Source organism: Grus americana, chromosome 1 (genome assembly GCF_028858705.1).
Source record: "Grus americana isolate bGruAme1 chromosome 1, bGruAme1.mat, whole genome shotgun sequence".
NCBI lineage: Eukaryota > Metazoa > Chordata > Aves > Gruiformes > Gruidae > Grus > Grus americana.
In genome coordinates, this window is record NC_072852.1 from 68,791,578 (window position 1) to 68,809,467 (window position 17,890).

The window sequence follows — 17,890 nt, forward strand, 5'->3', positions numbered from 1 at the left end:
CCTCCCTTCTTCTTGGGCTCAACTTCACTAATGATTTCTCTCTGCCTTTTCCCCCCTCCCAGCAGCACAGGGGGATGGGGAACGGGGGTTGTGGTCAGTTCATCACACTTTCTCTGCTGCTCCTTCCTCCTCTGGGGGAGGACTCCTCACACTCTGCCCCTGCTCCAGCGTGGGGTCCCTCCCACAGGAGACAGTCCTCCACCAACTTCTCCAACGTGAGTCCTTCCCACGGGCTGCAGTTCTTCACGAACTGCTTCAGTGTGGGTCCCTTCCACAGGGTGCAGTTCTTCAGGACCAGACTGCTCCAGCGTGCGTCCTCCTGCTCCGGCATGGGGTCTTCCGTGGGTTGCAGGTGGAATCTCTGCTCCACCATCAACCTCCATGGGCTGCAGGGGGACAGCCTGCCTCACCATGGTCTTCTCCACAGGCTGCAGGGGAATCTCTGCTCTGGCGCCTCCTCCCCTTCCTTCTGCACTGACCTTGGTGTCTGCAGGGTTGTTCCTCTCACATCTTCTCACTCCTCTCTCCTCAGTCTGCTGTTGCGCAGACTATGTTATCCCAGATGCGCTACCACTGTTGCTGATGGGCTCGGCCCTGGCCAGTGACGGGTCCATCTTGGAGCCAGCTGGCATTGGCTCTATCGGACATAGGGGATATGTCCTTCTCACAGAAGCCACCTCTGTCGCCCCGTCGCTATCTTGCCATGCAAACCCAATACAAATGAAAAAGTGGAATAGATACTATATTGTTTATCCTGTATTCCCACTTGTTGGTTTGAAACCTCTAACTACTTTATGGGTTAGAACAAGTTGTTTCAGCTTTCTATCATTTTATTCCTTAGTGAGCAGTCTGAAGCCTGTTAGTTCTGTGAATTCACCAACAGAAATATCACATGGACTTTTGTGTCCTCCTGTCTGCATACTCTGAGCTTCTAGAGCAATGTGCTCTCCAGCCGTGTACTTTCAGCTACATTCAAGGCCCAGTGGAGAAAGATTTTCATTATGCATAGTTAAACATTGGTACTCTGGGGTAAAAAAGTTGGAAAACGAGAGTTATCAACACGACTGCACCCTATAACTTGCTGAAACAGAAACCACAGCATTATTGTTTTCAGTAAACATCTAGTCAAATAAATTATGTATATGTCTTCCATGAGAAACTACTAAGAATTTAGATTAGTTTATCAGTAAGATGACAGGGGTTTTTAGTAGACTCAGCTGTCACTTCAACAGTTTATTTTGAGTAAGTAGGTAGTCAAAGATGCAGTTTCTGAGGCTGTGATTCTGTTGAATGAACTTTCACCTATCCTTTCTTTGATATGAGAAATGATAAAACAAAATGTATGAACTGGTAACATCAGAAAGCAGCAGCATGGAATTATGCTATGCATTAGAAAGAGAAGCTTCTAGTAATTTTGTTTATGGGACACAATGCCATTAGGCTAACTCTTGCTTTCTTTTCTGCTGGTACAGGAGATCCATCGTCGATTTGAAAATGCTCCTGACACAGCCAAAACAAAGGCTCTGCAAACCGTTATTGAGATGAAGGTAAATGATTGCATATAGGCAGCAGTAGAGTTTGTTTTCTGGAAAATGGTTTTTCATGTGAAAGATGACTCTACCAAATACCATATACTTCTGTCAGTCTTCTAATTTAAAATAAATATGTTTATTTTATTATTTATTATTATTATTTTAATTTTTATTATTGATCAGTGAAGAGATGGAGCTGCTTCATGACACAATAGAAACCTGCCTTCTGTCTGCCTGCAGCAGATTTCTTTCAGTTAACCAAGAGTCCATTGTATTACAAGGATGGGAATGATGGATTAGTGGGTTTTTATGATGATGTGGATTATTTTCTTTTTATAGTATCACCATTTGAAATACTGCTTTGTGTTCTGTCTGTCAACAAAGTTAGCAATTTGCAAACTCAAAACCCACTTAAAGAATGGGTCATGTAGCTAGAAAGATGTCTGTGTGTCATTGTAAACCTAACTTTTCTACATGAATTTGTGATTGAATTCTTAAACCATTAACTTAAGTGTGTAGTGGAACAATGGCGATTTGCCAATAGCTCAGGAGCCACAAGTGGAGTGTGTGGCTTACACAGCTTTATGCAGTCACATTTCATATTGTATGGTCCATAAAGTACATCAGATTAGATTTGGAAACTGTCTTTGCAAACTATTCTCTTCCATTTTTGTATCCTCCCTTTCTCCCTCCTTCTTTATCTGTCCCTTTTTCTTTTATTTTCCTTCTTTTTTTCCCTTCCAACTCTTTCCATTCCATCTCAATGTTTTCCATAGTCATTTCCCATCTATCTACTCTGGAGCCTTTCATTTACCATCTTTCTTTTATTAGTCATCTTTGTGGTCCACAGTAATGAAAACTAATTGACCATCTGGTAACAATAAGCCATCTTTACTATCAAAAGAGAAACACTGATATTTCTGGGAAATGATGTGAGCACTGAAACTAAATACTATTGTGAATTAACAATGTACAACTTCACCTTAGTACCTCTCTATCTTTTGTTGCAAAAGTCCACTTTACCAGTTTTAACTTAAGCATCAAAAATTAAGCAAGAGATCTGACTAGATCTTCATTATGTCCTTTATAAAAATCTTATCTTGTGAATGAAAACCTATATGTGAAAGTCTTTCATCCTTTTTTTTCAGTTGTGCTTTGATTATCAGATACAAAAAAAAAAAAAGATTGGTCTATGAAAGAATGGGGGATAGTTTCAAATCCTACCTGTATTTCAGGAAAGACAAAATATTTTGGAGAAATGAAATAAACAAAATAGACTGTTTTAAGAGATTACAATTCATAAATACCTATCTGTTCATGAGTATGCATGAAGCTCTGTGTGCTGTCTGAATCTGTTCTTGCTGTTCCTGATACATAAGACTTCTAAAGAAACAGTAAACCAATTAGATTGAAAACTCTGATCATCCTGTAAAACTACGAGGATAATGTTAGATTGAATTTTTTGTTTTTCCAGATATATATTTTTAACCACGGAAACGTTTTATATGTTGTATATATGTGACAGAATACTTGAAGTATCCTCTACTGCTTTATCTACTGAAAATTAGATTGTCCACTCAAAGCTAGATTGTTGCATCTTTGCTTATGGTGCTTTTTATGTTCTCCATTTGTGACCTCACTTTAATTAGTAGTAGCAGAAACCCATTTTTTTTGCCATTGTTGCAGTCACATTTTGCTGTTCATTCATTATACTGTTTTATGCTGGCTTCACATTACAAAGCAACCTTTTTTCATGTTCCTTTATTTATGCATCATATACTGTGTCCCTGGCCCTAGCCATGTTTTCTTTCAGTACTAAATTCTTGGTTTCCTTGAAAGGTATAAAAAATTTGAAAAATGAGTACTTGAGCACTCAGCCAGATGCTCTGTAAAGAGGTGTAGACTGATTTCTGTAGGAATTTCAACAGTAAATTTCAAGGGCAGGTACATGTCCAACAGATTATTTCCTTAACTCCAATGGTATGTTAACAAATCATCTAACTGTGTATCTTTATCTGTCTCTTCTAATTGTTTTCAGGATTCAAAAATTTCTTCCATGGAGCGTGGCCTCCGGGATTTGGAAGAGGAGATTCAGATGTTGAAGTCAAATGGAGCTCTGAGCACAGAGGAACGTGAAGAGGAAATGAAGCAAATGGAGGTGTACCGTAGTCATTCCAAATTCATGAAAAATAAGGTATTGAGAAAACAAATGATAGTAATAAGATAAACTGAGGTCAGCAAACAGAGAAATTTTCATACTTCAGTACAGTCTGGATTCCCATTCAAGTGCTGGGAAACAGAATTTTATATTCTGCCATGAAGCCACTAAAATATTTAAAGTATATATATTTAAGATATTTAAGTATTTAATATCTAAGACTTTTACATTCAAATTTGAAAATATTATAATGGCAGTATCATGGCCCAAATCCTGCTTTTAGTGTCACACCTAACTTTCTTTTATTTCAGAAGGATTTTGTGTTTATCTTTAGACCATTGCTAATCCATTATAGCTTCAGGTTTTATTTGATATATAGCCTATTGGAAAAGGAGTGTTTCTTTTTTCAACTGTTCTACTATAACTAGTAGATCTTTGTATGATGCAAAGGCTGAAAAGAGCATGAACTGCCACTATAATGGCTTTCTACTACACTCTCCTTCCAGTAGTGGAGTCAGAATGAGAGTAGATTCTAGAACAGTGGTGGCGCCAACATTAATTTATGCTGTTGGGAATACAGGACAAATGCAGCAGTGAGAGACATGTTGATCCTCAGGTATAAGGGTAGACACTGAGTACTGAATTGTCTGTAGCCAAAAGTCAATTCATTCTTTGTTTCTGCCAAAGAAGTGTTTCTCAGTCTTTTAAGTGGGCCCTAACATTTTCTAATGAAGATTCAGGCCACCTTGTACTGTAAATTTAAGTATATTTTGAGCAGTCCTGCTTTTCTTAGTTAGCTTTTGCATACTCCCTGTAAGCAGTGAACAAATCCCTGGAACAGAAGTTGAAAATTATTCTACTGGGTTCTGAACAATTGTAACCTACTGCATTTGTCCTACTTGAAATTATTTGTTGAAAAAAGAATGCTGGAGAAAGTTTCTTAGAGAAGTGTTACTTGCCATAAAGTAGAAACATGTAATAAGTATGTGTTTCTTCCACTTTCCTCACGCCAGCTCACTGATTTACCTCAAGATAACCACATCTGTTCTTTTATACTTTTGCCCTTTATCCTACTGTGTTGCTTCTAGAAATTGAAGGATATCCCCTTCAAATTAGGAATGGAGAGACCATTTTAGCACCTGTTCCTTCCATCCTTTCTTTTTGCTTTCTTCTTTCCTTCTTTCCTTGTTAGCAACTCTTTGATTTCCTCTTCTCCCCTCCTTCTGTGGGCCTATAGATCTGTTGGCTACTGCATTTCTGGACCTCTTCCATCTATTGTGTCTGCTCGCTTACTTTCCGGCAGAAAATTTGCTCCTTTTTTTATGACTATTCACTCATGATTCATAGCAAGCTCCAATCTTGATATCTTGCTGTCTTACCTTGTTTTGTAATTGCACATTTATTTTTTCAGTATTGTATAGTCATCTGTGGCTGTATCTTGACAATTAACTTTATTTCTCTTAAACTGAAATATGTCCCTTTTTCTGTCCTAATTTCCTCACGAATTCCAGTTTCGAAACAGTTTGGTGAGGTGCCCCATACTTGACATATATAAACGTAACTATAACTAGACATCTTTGTTTCATAATCAAATTCTTGTCTGGCAGCCTATATGAAATTACAGAGACATTAAACTTTTGAGAAGACTTAACGAAGAATGGAAGAGAAAATGAGTGACCAGTGTTGATCCTTTTGTTCAGTTCTTTGTCACTTTTAGTTCCTTGGATTGAAACAAGCTAACTAGAAGCTGACAAATAATAAATATTTAAAAGCATAACAATGTCGTGACAGGTAGAGCAACTGAAGGAAGAGCTAAGTGCCAAAGAGGCTCAAGGGGAGGACCTGAAAAAAAGAGTGGCTGGTCTCCAGGCCGAGGTCTCTGCAGTAAGATTTATCTTTTGTGTGCAGTGGCCATTCACTGGGGCTTGGTAGCTCTCTGGCTTTCGGGGTAACTTTTCTTCTCTTACCTTCTTTATGACTTGATATAACAGTAGAACTAACAGCCTGCTCAGCCTTGTAGCTGCCTTTTTGTTGACATGGTTTTGGTGTCCATAACATCACTCTTCAACGGAACATCTGTATTTGTTTTGTTACTGGTGTTTTTTAATGGTATGAGCTGTTCTAGAAGTAACTTATTCTTCTCTTTCGAAGCATATTTTCTAAAGTATTCAGCACCCATTTTGGGGCCAGACTTTCAAAGAGATTTTCTTTCCCTAGTAGAAGAAAAATAATTTGAAAAAATTTGCAGAACCTTCTTAACATTGTTTCACAAAAAAATAACAAAAGCTGGATGCTGAACGCTTTTTAAAACTGATTGTTTAATTTTAGCAGCATGAATTTAGATTATTCCTTTGCTGTGAAATTAGTGCATTTGCAGAATGATCATAGTGTCTCGACAAAGAGAGATGCGAGTGCTTAATGCTGCCTTAACTTCTCTTGCAGCTTGGAATGGTATGTGCTGCATTCCTCCTAAAGAGCTTTAGCACATTGGCAGTGGGGGCTTACAGCTCTGAAATGGGGATTTCTAGAGAGAATGATCTTAGGGTGCTACTTGGGAATATTAATGTAATGAAATGTGGTTGTGTTTAGATGAGAGCATTTCACCAAAACACAAGTATTTAGGGTAAACTACTGTTCTGAGATGACCCCCAAAAGAATGTCTTTTCAAAGAAAGACCAAACTGGTTTGAGAAAGTTTTACTGTAATTCAGGCTACCTACTAGTTAAAAAAGTTTGTGTCATCTGAAATTTTTAAGGAGGTGCTTTTGTTTAGATACTCCAGAAAACTTAACTAGCAGTAAATAGTTTCTCTATTCCCAGCTATTCTCCTGTGCCTAGCAGTATTGTGCCACTGGTTGTATTGGCCATTAGCTGACGGCAGAAATAGTGCTGCTAATGTCAATACTTTAGTATCTAATTTAAGTAGGTGGTGAAATTCTGTGGATGTATTTGCTTTTATTAAAAATATGAAAAAACCCCCCAATATGTTTGAATTAAGTGAACAATAAACTATCAAATAGTTCTATAAATTAAATTCTTCTTATACTGCTTCCCGTTGTTCCATTTTAAAAAACTTAGTTTGTGTGAGTTTTTTTGAGATACATGTCCTCCTCCTTTCGCTCCCCTTCTTTCTTATCTCGTCACATACGCTGTTTCACACTGGAACACAGGAGTCCTTGATGACATCTTTTGATACTATTTTAATACTCCTCGGTAAAGAGTGTTCTTTCTTTAATTGCCCATTATTGAAACAGTGTTGTCAAGATAAAAAAACATATATACTCAAGCTTTTCCTCTCAGTTATTTCTACTAGTACATGCATTTATTCCAATTAAAAATAAAAATAAAAAACATAAATTATGGCTTATATCAATTTAATTTTCTTCTTGTCACATTCCCAGCAATGGAAGATGACCTGTACAATTTTTTTTTAGTTTGTGATGTCCTTTAATTTCTGTTTTGAAGCATTAGACAACATACTTTTGTGATTGAGGGATTTTTTTTAATGTCACAAACAAAATTGTTCAAGTTAAAAAAAGGAAAACTGTTTAGTTTTTGGAGGTATGTCCATTTCTGCTATATAATATGTAAAAGTAAAAATATTTCTATTTTATTCTGTGAGGTGTATCACAGGCAAACCAGAAAGATGATTATAAACTTGGACGTGAGTCTACATTTAGACTTCCCTGTCCTCTTTATTTGTTTTTTTCCTTCAGATTTACATCAAAATTGTCCTGGGTGATGATTGCACTTAAAATGAGATTTCATCTCATTTCTGTGCTTTATTTTAACATTTCTTACTGTTTGTCTTTTAAACTGATAATCCAACCTACATTTGTTAAAATAAATTGGCATTTCCTTACTGATTTAATTCATTAAATCTAGGAAATTGCTCTCGACAAAGTGCAATTCCGCAAACAGTTTCCATGTTGTTCTGATGTACGTTTGCATCTGCTTTAAGAAGCTGCCATGAATTAAAAGGTATTTCTTAGACAATTGAAATGCTGGTTTTGTATATAGCGGGAAAGTGAAGGTGTCTTTACGTACTCTGTAAGCATGAGGCTGGATTGATAGATGGAGAGATGGACGGAAACTCGCTGGTTTGACATTTCAAAGCAAACACATTGTGCTTCTGAGAGAGACCTGTAGGTATCTCATCTTTTCTGATACTACAGTGTAAGGGTACATTGTCATTACAGTTCTGCTTCATCTTCATTAAAACCTTATCCCTGCTAAGTAACTGGTTTGGGTCAGTCCTTTGAAAGACGACTAAGAACAGACTGCCTCTGTTAAAAAAACCCCACCAACCTCTCTTGAAAAATTGATCCTATTGCTCCCCCTTCTTTTTCCTTGTATCTTTTACTCATGACACAAATTTTTACTGGCCTTCCGTTCAAGATAACCGAAGGCTTTGCAATTCTGTGGGATAAGTTTAGAATATCATACTGTTTGGTGAATTTATAGTTATTTTTGTAAGGAAGGTATCAATTATTTTTTCCTTTGCTCATCTTTCTTTTTCAGATTGGTCAGGTGAAGCAGGAACTGTCACGCAAAGACACTGAGTTGCTGGCCTTGCAGACAAAGCTGGAGACCCTCACAAATCAGTTCTCTGACAGCAAGCAGCATATTGAAGTTCTGAAAGAGTCTCTTACAGCTAAAGAGCAAAGAGCTGCTATCCTGCAGACAGAGGTGAAATACTCGCTGACGTTTCATAGAGAAAGAGATATAAAGCGCTATTTCTTTTCTTGCTTATGTTATACAGTCCCATAGCCACTCAATACTGCTTGTTCTGAGCACATTCTATCTTTGATTATATGTTTGATTCTCTAGGCCAGGGGATTGATCATAAAGGCAAATATGTGTGTACAAGTGCACACATATTCTTTGGGTAAATACACACTTGTACAACTTACTCCACTAACATGCAGTCACTAATATTATTTTTCCTAGGCGCAGCTAAATTGTAAGTTGCAATGCCTGAGCTGGGGGGATTTATTTTCAATGACCTTGTAGCTACAAGAGAGCAGAGAAAGGAAGAGTGTTCCAGTAGTATACAACTCACTGAGGCTTCACTACTACTGTAAGCATGTATGGGAACTCTTGCATGTAAGCCTGTGCTTACACCTGAGATACGGGCTTTCATGTTTTATGATGCATATTCCAAGATAAAGGAAACATATTTTCAAAACTGTGTTTCAATAACAAATTCTTAATAAATTCCCATATTATGTAAGATACAAGTGTATATCTGAACATCAAATGGATAATAAGTATAGCATAAGTTTATTACTTTTGGACATTCTTGAAGAAAAAGTATGAAACGTTGTATGAAGACAGCATTTCAATCCTCTGGCTTGGAAAATTGTAGTGTTAGTAGAAGTCCAAAAGATGGCGGTCATGCATCAAAAAATATTTGTGTTGTTACAGCTAAACCAGTGAAAAGCCAAAGGAGCTGTGAAATATGCATGTAGAAAATTTGTGGGTAACGCTGGTAGAAAGATTCCATGTAACGAGAGCAAAAGAATTTATTTGAATGTTTTACCCTCGTATAGCTTTCCTTTATCCATGTTCAGTGAATCTGTGGGTCCACATGCAGAAAGCAAGTTATGTAGTAAATATCTTTTGATGTTCTAAGATGGCTTTTCTGATTATTCTCAGATTTACATAGAAGTTGCAATTGCATTAGTCAGTATAACTGTGAAAGTGTGCTAGTTTACAATCATAAACTTCATGTTAAATTTGTTCATTCTTTTTTGCTAGTCAGGAATGTACCCTAGTTTCATACATGTTTATTTTAAAAAATATTTGCATTTCAAAATGTCATTGGAAGTATGTATTAGGTAAACAAACATTTTAAAATGTAAATTGCAGGTTTTGATCTATTACAGTGATTGAAAAAAATATATATTAAATCACTGTGCAGTATTGTGACAAACCAACGAAGCTAGAAACACATTTCTCTTCATACTTTTAAATAATAAAAAGCAGTACTTTACTGCCCATGAGAGATGAAGTTCTCGAAAGAGTGCGCTTTATTAACAAGTTAAAAGACTTCAGTAGATGGTCATAATTTCAGCTGTTGTGGTAGGTAAATATTTATTCAAATAAAATGCATGGAATTTTAACAAAATATTTAAATAAGACTCAGTTATATACCGTTGATAGATACTCTTGATAGTTATTCAGAACATCTTGATTTTATTTCAGCTAATGGCCAAAGAAGTTTTTTAATATAGAAAACTATTCTACTGTCTAACTTGTAATATTACTAAATAATCATTGAGAATATTTGTTCTTCACTAGGTTCTTCAAAATGAGATTCTCATATAGCACCACAATACAAAACCGAATCTGATTCTTCCTCTGAAATGTGCAAACTCTTTTTTACTAATAAAAGGTGGCTGAAAGGCAGGCATGGGGGGGAGATATATATATATATATATTCTACTTACTGCTTTAAGTAGAATTTAATAATTTAAATTGAATAGATTTAATGGATTCAATACAGTCAAGCATGTTCTCCACAGTAAGGTGTAGCAATCTGGTATGGATATAACACATATGAAGTGTTGTTGATTATCAGGCTATTCCATTCTATTTAGAATGATCCATTTATGTTCCTGAGAATTTTTATGTAATTCCAAGAAGATATTTATACTTTTTGAAAGATAATCACATCTTTTTCATCCTTGCTGATGTTCTTGACAGAAAGCTCAACAATTGAATCATCATACACAGTTACCTTTCTTCTCTCTTCACAAGTTATCCTCTCAAGTGTAAGATTGAAACGTGTCGATAAAATGCAGTGTTGAGACATTTGTCATTGCATCCTGTTATGTATTTGCATTTTTTAAAGAAAAAAGATATCTTTCTATACAAGAGTTTTCACTAGAAATAGAGTAGGAACGTGAGAATCCTGCCTGGCTTCACTTGACAGCAGTGGTCAATGTTAAAACGTAACTAGCCTCTCTCTATACACCTCGAGAAAGTTATGAGAAGGGAGAGGTGCGTTTTCTGTCATATATTGGCAGTCATCTTCATAGGGGATTGGTGTTTTAAAGTCATTTTTAAATAAACATTTTGAGAGAAAAGAGCATACCTTCATAAGCCTCTGCCTTTTAGTCTTCTGTTAAAGAAAACTGCAGTTAGAGTGGGGAATAGATGTTGGTATTATACCTCAAAAGTGGATTTGCCACCTGCCACACTGGAACTACAAAAAACAGTGAGCTGTTTGTGGGGTGTTTATCTTGAGGGCTGTTGGGTGGAGAGCATATTGTGGTTAACTTTTCAATGTGTGAAGGACCCTTTTAAAAATAGCTCTAAAAATGTACAATCTCTTTGTAAACAAAACAAAAAATAAATCAATATTGATTTTGGAGTTAAGACTTCATCATATAAAGTTTGTGTTTTGCCTAATGAGCCCCTTAGATTAGGTCAGTGCCAGAAGGTACAAGGTTAAATTAATCAGTGAGAACATTCCCCTTTATTTTTGTATGCTGCCTGAGCTGGCATGTTTCTGTAATTGGTCTATTCCATATGGTAAATTCAGATTAATATTCAGTAGAAAAATAAATCCAGTCCCCTGGAAGTATTTTATTTACTCTGAATGTCTCAGTAGAACATAAAATTCTCTAAGGGTCTGTCTTTATTGGGGCTTATACTGGCATTTTGAAACTATAGTAGTCTCTCCCGAATCAGAGACAGTTAGGGAGTGGATCACATTTAGTGAGGAATGTGTGAATGGGAGTGGGGTGTCTCTAACAAGCTGACTTGTTAGCGCCAGCTACATGAAGACCTATGTGAACACCTGCAAACGTTAAGCTCAGCTCACATCACTGAGTTCACCGTGTTTAGGTATTTAATACCTTGTGCTAGAGATTGTGGAAGAACAGTTCAACTGATTTCTGACCTGAGCAGGCCCTGGAAGTGGTACATCTGCCCTGCATTGAGTTTATAACCCTAGCAAGAACCAAACAGGCTCTGCACAAAGCCAGATGTGTGCACCTCTGCTGTATGGCATAGTCATGTAATCTAAGTTATCCAGGTAACTAGCTGTGTGTTGATAACAAATTCACTCTCAAGTCTCCTACAGACTGTACTGTATATTGCTGCAATTTGGATAGGAAGGTGAAGAGTCAACTCTAATTAGTAAGAAAGATCAATGTCAAAAATAGAGAGTTAAGTCTTGTGAACTACCACTGCATTCAAAATCAGTCAGTAAACATAGCTTTTAAAGTCTTAATTACAGGCGATGCTATCAGGAAAACAGCTTAACTCTTTATTGTGTTTATATGATGTGTTTGCAAGATAGTAATAGAGTGTTACAAAACTGATCCTTTTTAAAATGTACTCATTTCAGGTACTTGGAGACTGCACATAGCAATATCTACAGTAGGATAAAAGCAACATTTCACCTCGCATACCAATTATAATTAATGTCTTCCTCTGCATTTCTCAATTATCTTTGAATTCTGAGTGCTGACAGAATTACTTCAACATCTACTTTAAAAAATAGCTAGCTCTTGTTAGAACCCATAGCAAGCTCTAAACACATATTTCAGGAATGATTTTCTGTCTGTTCCTTTTGCTGCTGTTAATGTAGTTGTACCAACAGAGAATAAAAGTTTTTAATTTTGCCATCACGAACAAATCAGGGCTTGGATATAACACAGGAGAGACTGTACTTTCTGATATAACTGAATGGAGTATGGCTTGGTTCACTGATTTAAATCAATAGTTCAGCCATGGTTTAAACAGGTGGCAGGAAGATGGCAAGAATCACTCAGTCTCAGGAAAAGAATAGAGCACTGTTTTTTTAGTGTAGTGACAGGACAAGGGGTAATGGGTTTAAGCTGAAGGAGGGTCGATTTAGATTAGATGTTAGAAAGAAATTCTTTACTGTGAGGGTGGTGAGGCACTGGAACAGGTTGCCCAGAGAGGTTGTGGATGCCCCATCCCTGGAAGTGTTTAAGACCAGGTTGGATGAGGCTTTGGGCAACGTGGTCTAGTGGAGGGTGTCCCTGCCCATGGCAGGGGGGTTGGAACTGGATGATCTTTAAGGTCCCTTCCAACCCAAACCATTCTATGATTCTATGATCTTCCTAAACCCAAGTGGGAGTCACCAGTGTCATAATACCCTGATTGCTACTGTACAGTGGAGATGATGGTAAAAATGGGAAAAAACATGTGTGCAACCAAAGTCCTATTGACTCAAGCTCCTGAGTAATTTCTGAAATTCACTGTGGACTTCTGAAAATTTTAGTGATTTTCCTAAGCTACAAGTTGGGAATATTCTTAAAACTAAGACTTTAATCTAATTACAGAATCCAATATTTTAAAAAAGGCTTAAGAATAAGTTTAGATTAAATATTATGTCATTTATTGTGTTTATTCTAGTAGTCATTGGAGCTATTAATGCTCTAGTTTTTCTTAGAAATTTGGAATTCTACATGCTTAATGTATACATGCTATACATATATAATGCTATACCTACTAGGAACAGAGCCATAGAGTATTATTTACTGCTACTGGAAAATTCTGTGAAGACAGATGAATAGTTCCCAACACAACTTTTCATACATTGTTCTCACAGTGAAGAAATTTAAGTCTTCTGTATGGTACCCAACTGAAAAGAGGTACCTGTTGTACCTGTCCCTAGGAAGGGTATTATGTTGAAGGTGGCAACAAATGTGCTTATTTTGCTAAAGCTTCATGGGAAATTGGATGGTACGTGCAGGTCCAGTGAGCAAGCCCATTGTTAAACAGAGGACTAGCAGTTGCCTGAGCTGTACTGTAATATTTTACTTGCCATGCATAATTAAAGACATGGCAGTCTATTACTGTGAAAGCAGTTAGGTTAACCCAGGGTTAAGACCGCACCATCCAAGACGCAGAAGTCAGGAGAAGGGGCGTCAGCACCTCAGTAGCTGTTTGCCTAGTCGTTTCCATGTGCAGAGAAAATCTTAAGCTGACTTTGTTGGAGTTGGCATCACCTGACTCCCACAGACCTCAATTCTTCTCGCTGTGGGAGGATGCCATACATAAACTGAGCTGACATGAATAAACAAGTGCAGTGTTCTGCCAGGAATAGCGCTAAGGTGACGATTGTGTGTCCTGCCAGCCTTTGAAAATATTCTTGAAAGTGTTTTCTGTGGTTTCCTAGGTAGGGACCTCACACAAATAAAACCAGGAATGCAATTTACCCCAAACCGTAAGCTAATATAGAGTTCAAAGAGAATAATCAATCAGAAAATGGAAAGCATTCTGTGCATAAATTTCTGTTTGCCGATGTTCTCTTTTCACTTAATCCTGTGCTGTAGGCATCTGGACTGTCTCAAATATTTTGCAACACAACTGTTGAGAATATGTGGATTCGCTTGTGAGGGAGATTTTCAGTTTCCCTTCAAAAATGAATGAAAGTGGCTCTTAGCTTTAATATTAGAGATATCCAGAGAAGAACATACCTACCTAATCAATCCATAAATCTGTGTGTTTTTTAAAAAGAAGACAAAACCTGATCCACCTGCTAAACTTTTCATTTTTCATTTCACTAGCAATCCTATAAATCATATTTGGGTAGTACCTGGTACTCTAATATGACTGCAGAATAATACTCCATGCCCCACTTGCTGGGTGAGAGGTCAGGAATGTGATTTTAATAATGTATGTGTAAGTGAGAAGGCTCCAGACGTAGAGGTGGCAGTGGGATTGCAGTGCTGATGTGGGGAGAGCAGGGCAGTTCTTTTCCCCACTGGCAAGTGCTTATTGCTCTGTGTAAAAGGAATCAGACAAAACAGCAGATTTTGTGGGCATAACATACTGTAAATGTAGAGCCTTAGAGGCAACTTTTCCATTAGTAAATTGAAATAAAGTGGAATTAGAATAACACATAAAAAGTAAACGTTGCTCAAAATACCGTAAGCATAGCGACTACCTAAATTCTTTCCCTAGCTGGAGTTGTCCAAGTCATTTTTTCACTTCATGTCTCTGCTAGCCTATGCTGTGCAGAAGGACCAAGAAATTCATTGATCACCCTGTTTACTCTGTGTGACTGATGTCCTGTAATGGATTCAGCTAACAGGAACCAAATCTGATACTGTCAAATAAGATTAGCAGCCAAGCTGACAGATGTGAGCTCTGTGTGAATCCTGAGTGGATAGGGGTCAGTGGGTTTCTTTTTGGTATCTTGAGCAGGTTGGTGGTGTTGGATTTCGTATTCCACAATGGTCTTTGAGATTAGTCTGTGCTCTGTGGTGACCTTTTTCTCCTCATCAAATTTATATTCAGATAGCTCTGATTCCTTCTCCCATTTCTTTTGTCTTGTGAGCTCTGTGTTTCATTGGTATAAGAGAAATACAGAAGGAAAAGCAAAAACTCTTCAACGTGCAGTTTTGAAGTTTGAGGATACTGTAGAATTCCCAGAGTGTGTTTCTAAATTTATTGAGGCTATGGGAGCTCTAAGTATGTTTGTGTCCAAATTACACCCACAATACCCTGTATTGTGTCATTTGTTCCCTTTTATCTTTAATATAAAACTGCATCCTGCTGAAAAAGCATGTTACCTTTTAATTATTGTGTTGCTATTTAAATATTCTTAGCCATCCTAAGGTAACCCTCTTTCCATGTTTTGATCTGCAGTGGCCTCAAAGACTTCAGCTTTCATTACCTCCAGGCTGAGCCAATACTCTGATTAAAACCTAGAATATAAAGTGACTGTTTGGTACTAAGAGGCAATGTTTAAATCTCTAAACGTTAGTAATGTTTCAAATAAAGGCATCGGTTTTCCTACGTATGAGAGAACTTCTCAACAACACGTTGTGTTGGCTTCTACTTTGAGGAGAATATTCCAGACTTGTATCTTACGAGACTGAGTTATGTCAGAAGTCTGATTTGAGATTTTCCAAGTGGGAACATTAGTCTCATATAATTTGGGAATAAAACATTTGATTACTTTTACTGTTTAGTCTCCTACCACTTGTGATAACTGTTTTATCACAAACATATATGTTGAAATCTTAAAGTAAGGGATATTAATTTTCTGAATCTATTTGTAAGTTGAGAGCACTCACTCCCTTGTGGAAGTGTAGTTTGACTTTTCTAAAATTTCTCTCCTTCAGTGCTAAACAAACCCTGTTTCTGCATGTCTGAATCTAGGTGGATGCATTACGATTACGTCTGGAAGAGAAGGAGACTATGCTAAATAAGAAGACAAAGCAGATTCAGGAGATGGCAGAGGAGAAGGGGACTCAAGCAGGAGAGATCCATGACCTCAAGGACATGTTGGAGGTGAAGGAACGCAAAGTTAATGTTCTTCAGAAGAAGGTAAGATTGTAGAGGTCTGAATCAGATACACATCGCTGATGCATCTCGATTACTAAGTCTGTCAAAAAGTCTGAACTAGAATTTACATTTTGGAGATTAATGATTGAGTCCGTTCATGTAATGGAAAGATGGTGAATGATTAATTTTGTTTTGAAGTTTTGAAGGAAAAAAATAGAAAGAATTCAAAGCAAAGGTTGTTGCCTTTCAGTGGTTGCATGTGCTGCTTCCGCTTCCACTTCCTTACTAACAATGACTGAAGTAGTTGTAGGAGGGCAGGCACATCATCTGAAAAATCAATCCTTTCACTCCCACCTCCTTAGCAAAGCCATGCTGATTTGAAGCACAGGGCACTGGGTGACTATGACTTCAATATGTGACTAAATGAGTGAGGGGTTGTATCAGTAGAAGCAATTAGGATGATTCTTCTGTAACTTATAAAGTTCTTCCTGAACTTTTCTATAACTTTCATTAGAAATGCTGTTTTATTATACTTAGTATTTCTTGGGAACTAGTAGAACAGGATAATTGAGGTCCAGACTATTCTGCATATCTTTCTGGATAAGAAAATGTAGATCTTGCCAGTGAAATGGAGGAGATCTGGATAAGAAATAGTAGATCCTGTCAGGGAAATTGGAGAGGTTTCCCAAAGGACATTGAGTCCTAGGGCAATGAATGTCACTATGGATGATGGTTTGCAAATTGCACACAAGGTTTCCCAAAGGGCTGCTACACGTCGTAAAAACAGTGAAATGCGTGTATCGCCAGAAATTTTAGTTTACAGAATATTTTTTCCTTTGTATTTCTAAAGAAGCTGTTCTTGGAGCTCGTATTTGATGTATTAGTCTGTGAATGTGGGTTTTTTCTAGACCTTTAAGCTATTCTGTGGAATTCTTGTAATTTTAATAGTTCAGAATATTGATTAATTTCTGACACCTGGCCGATGCTTTTTCTTCTAGTATATAGCTATGAATAATGAGGGTTTAGGTCATATTCAGTTCTGTTACAGCAAACTTCATGCAGGAATGGAAGTTCAGACATGGAGTTTAGCCATAAATAAGTCATATAATTCTACAATAGAGCCCTAATTCCCAATCTTCATGGTCTCATTTTTTGACTGTTCATCTTTTTAGAAACACAGATTTTTAATTTTTGTGCTGTGCTTTCTCTTTGTTTTCAAAGTCAGTCATGCACACTCCAGACATTGATTGAGATCCCAGCTGAACGTTTAACCAAGAAGTGGGGAATCTGACATTTGCATAAATGTTAAATGTCAGTGAGGTCGTTTTACTCCTATTTACTCTTGCACTTTTTTTCATGTGTTTTCTTATTTGCTCTATTTAACTCTTTAGCATGATCTTTCATTGGTTCATTTATAGGCATTGCTAAAGGTTCTCTTTTTACACATTTTTTTTTATACTTGTTTTCTTGAGACCACTGTAATCCATATTAAGACAGTTTCATCTTGTCTTTTCATGTGGCTAGCGTAATTTTTTTTGAGGTTTGTTTGCTGCTGTTTTCGAGTAAAAGTAGCTGGTCTCTTCACACTGGAAGGTAAGACCCAAGCTTTTAGATGTAAAGGTTTTCAGGTCTTGTTCTCCTAGATAGCTCAACAGAGGATAATGCTACCATAATAAACTGCAATTTGAGTTATTTTGCAAACCTGTCTCTGAGCTTCTTAAACAAAGAAACGTATAACCTATCTGTAGAAAAATATCTCTTTCCTGCTGGTAACTTGAATCACATGTAGAGATTTGAATTTGCTTCAGCCTTCAAGTTGTTGGAACCATTTCCTTGAACTGAACAGTTAAATTATGAAGTTTTTAAATCCAAAGATTATTTTTTTCAGTTTCTATAACTAGCAAACCTAGAATATTTTTATG

The 17,890-nt window shown here is 37.0% G+C and overlaps 1 protein-coding gene across 7 annotated transcripts in view; it reads left to right on the top strand.

Moving 5' to 3' along the window:
• Nucleotides 1–17,890, top strand: part of ERC1 (ELKS/RAB6-interacting/CAST family member 1) — a 297,951-nt gene that overhangs the window by 72,096 nt on the left and 207,965 nt on the right. For 4 of the 7 annotated variants that reach the window (XM_054835847.1, XM_054835865.1, XM_054835875.1 and 1 more), the window contains exons 4-8: nt 1,473–1,547; nt 3,571–3,726; nt 5,482–5,565; nt 8,211–8,378; nt 15,843–16,010. In XM_054835847.1, the coding sequence (XP_054691822.1) occupies nt 1,473–1,547; nt 3,571–3,726; nt 5,482–5,565; nt 8,211–8,378; nt 15,843–16,010 (651 nt within the window). The remainder of the gene's footprint in view (nt 1–1,472; nt 1,548–3,570; nt 3,727–5,481; nt 5,566–8,210; nt 8,379–15,842; nt 16,011–17,890) is intronic. The other 3 variants (XM_054835858.1, XM_054835891.1, XM_054835899.1) reach the window with 1 other exon arrangement.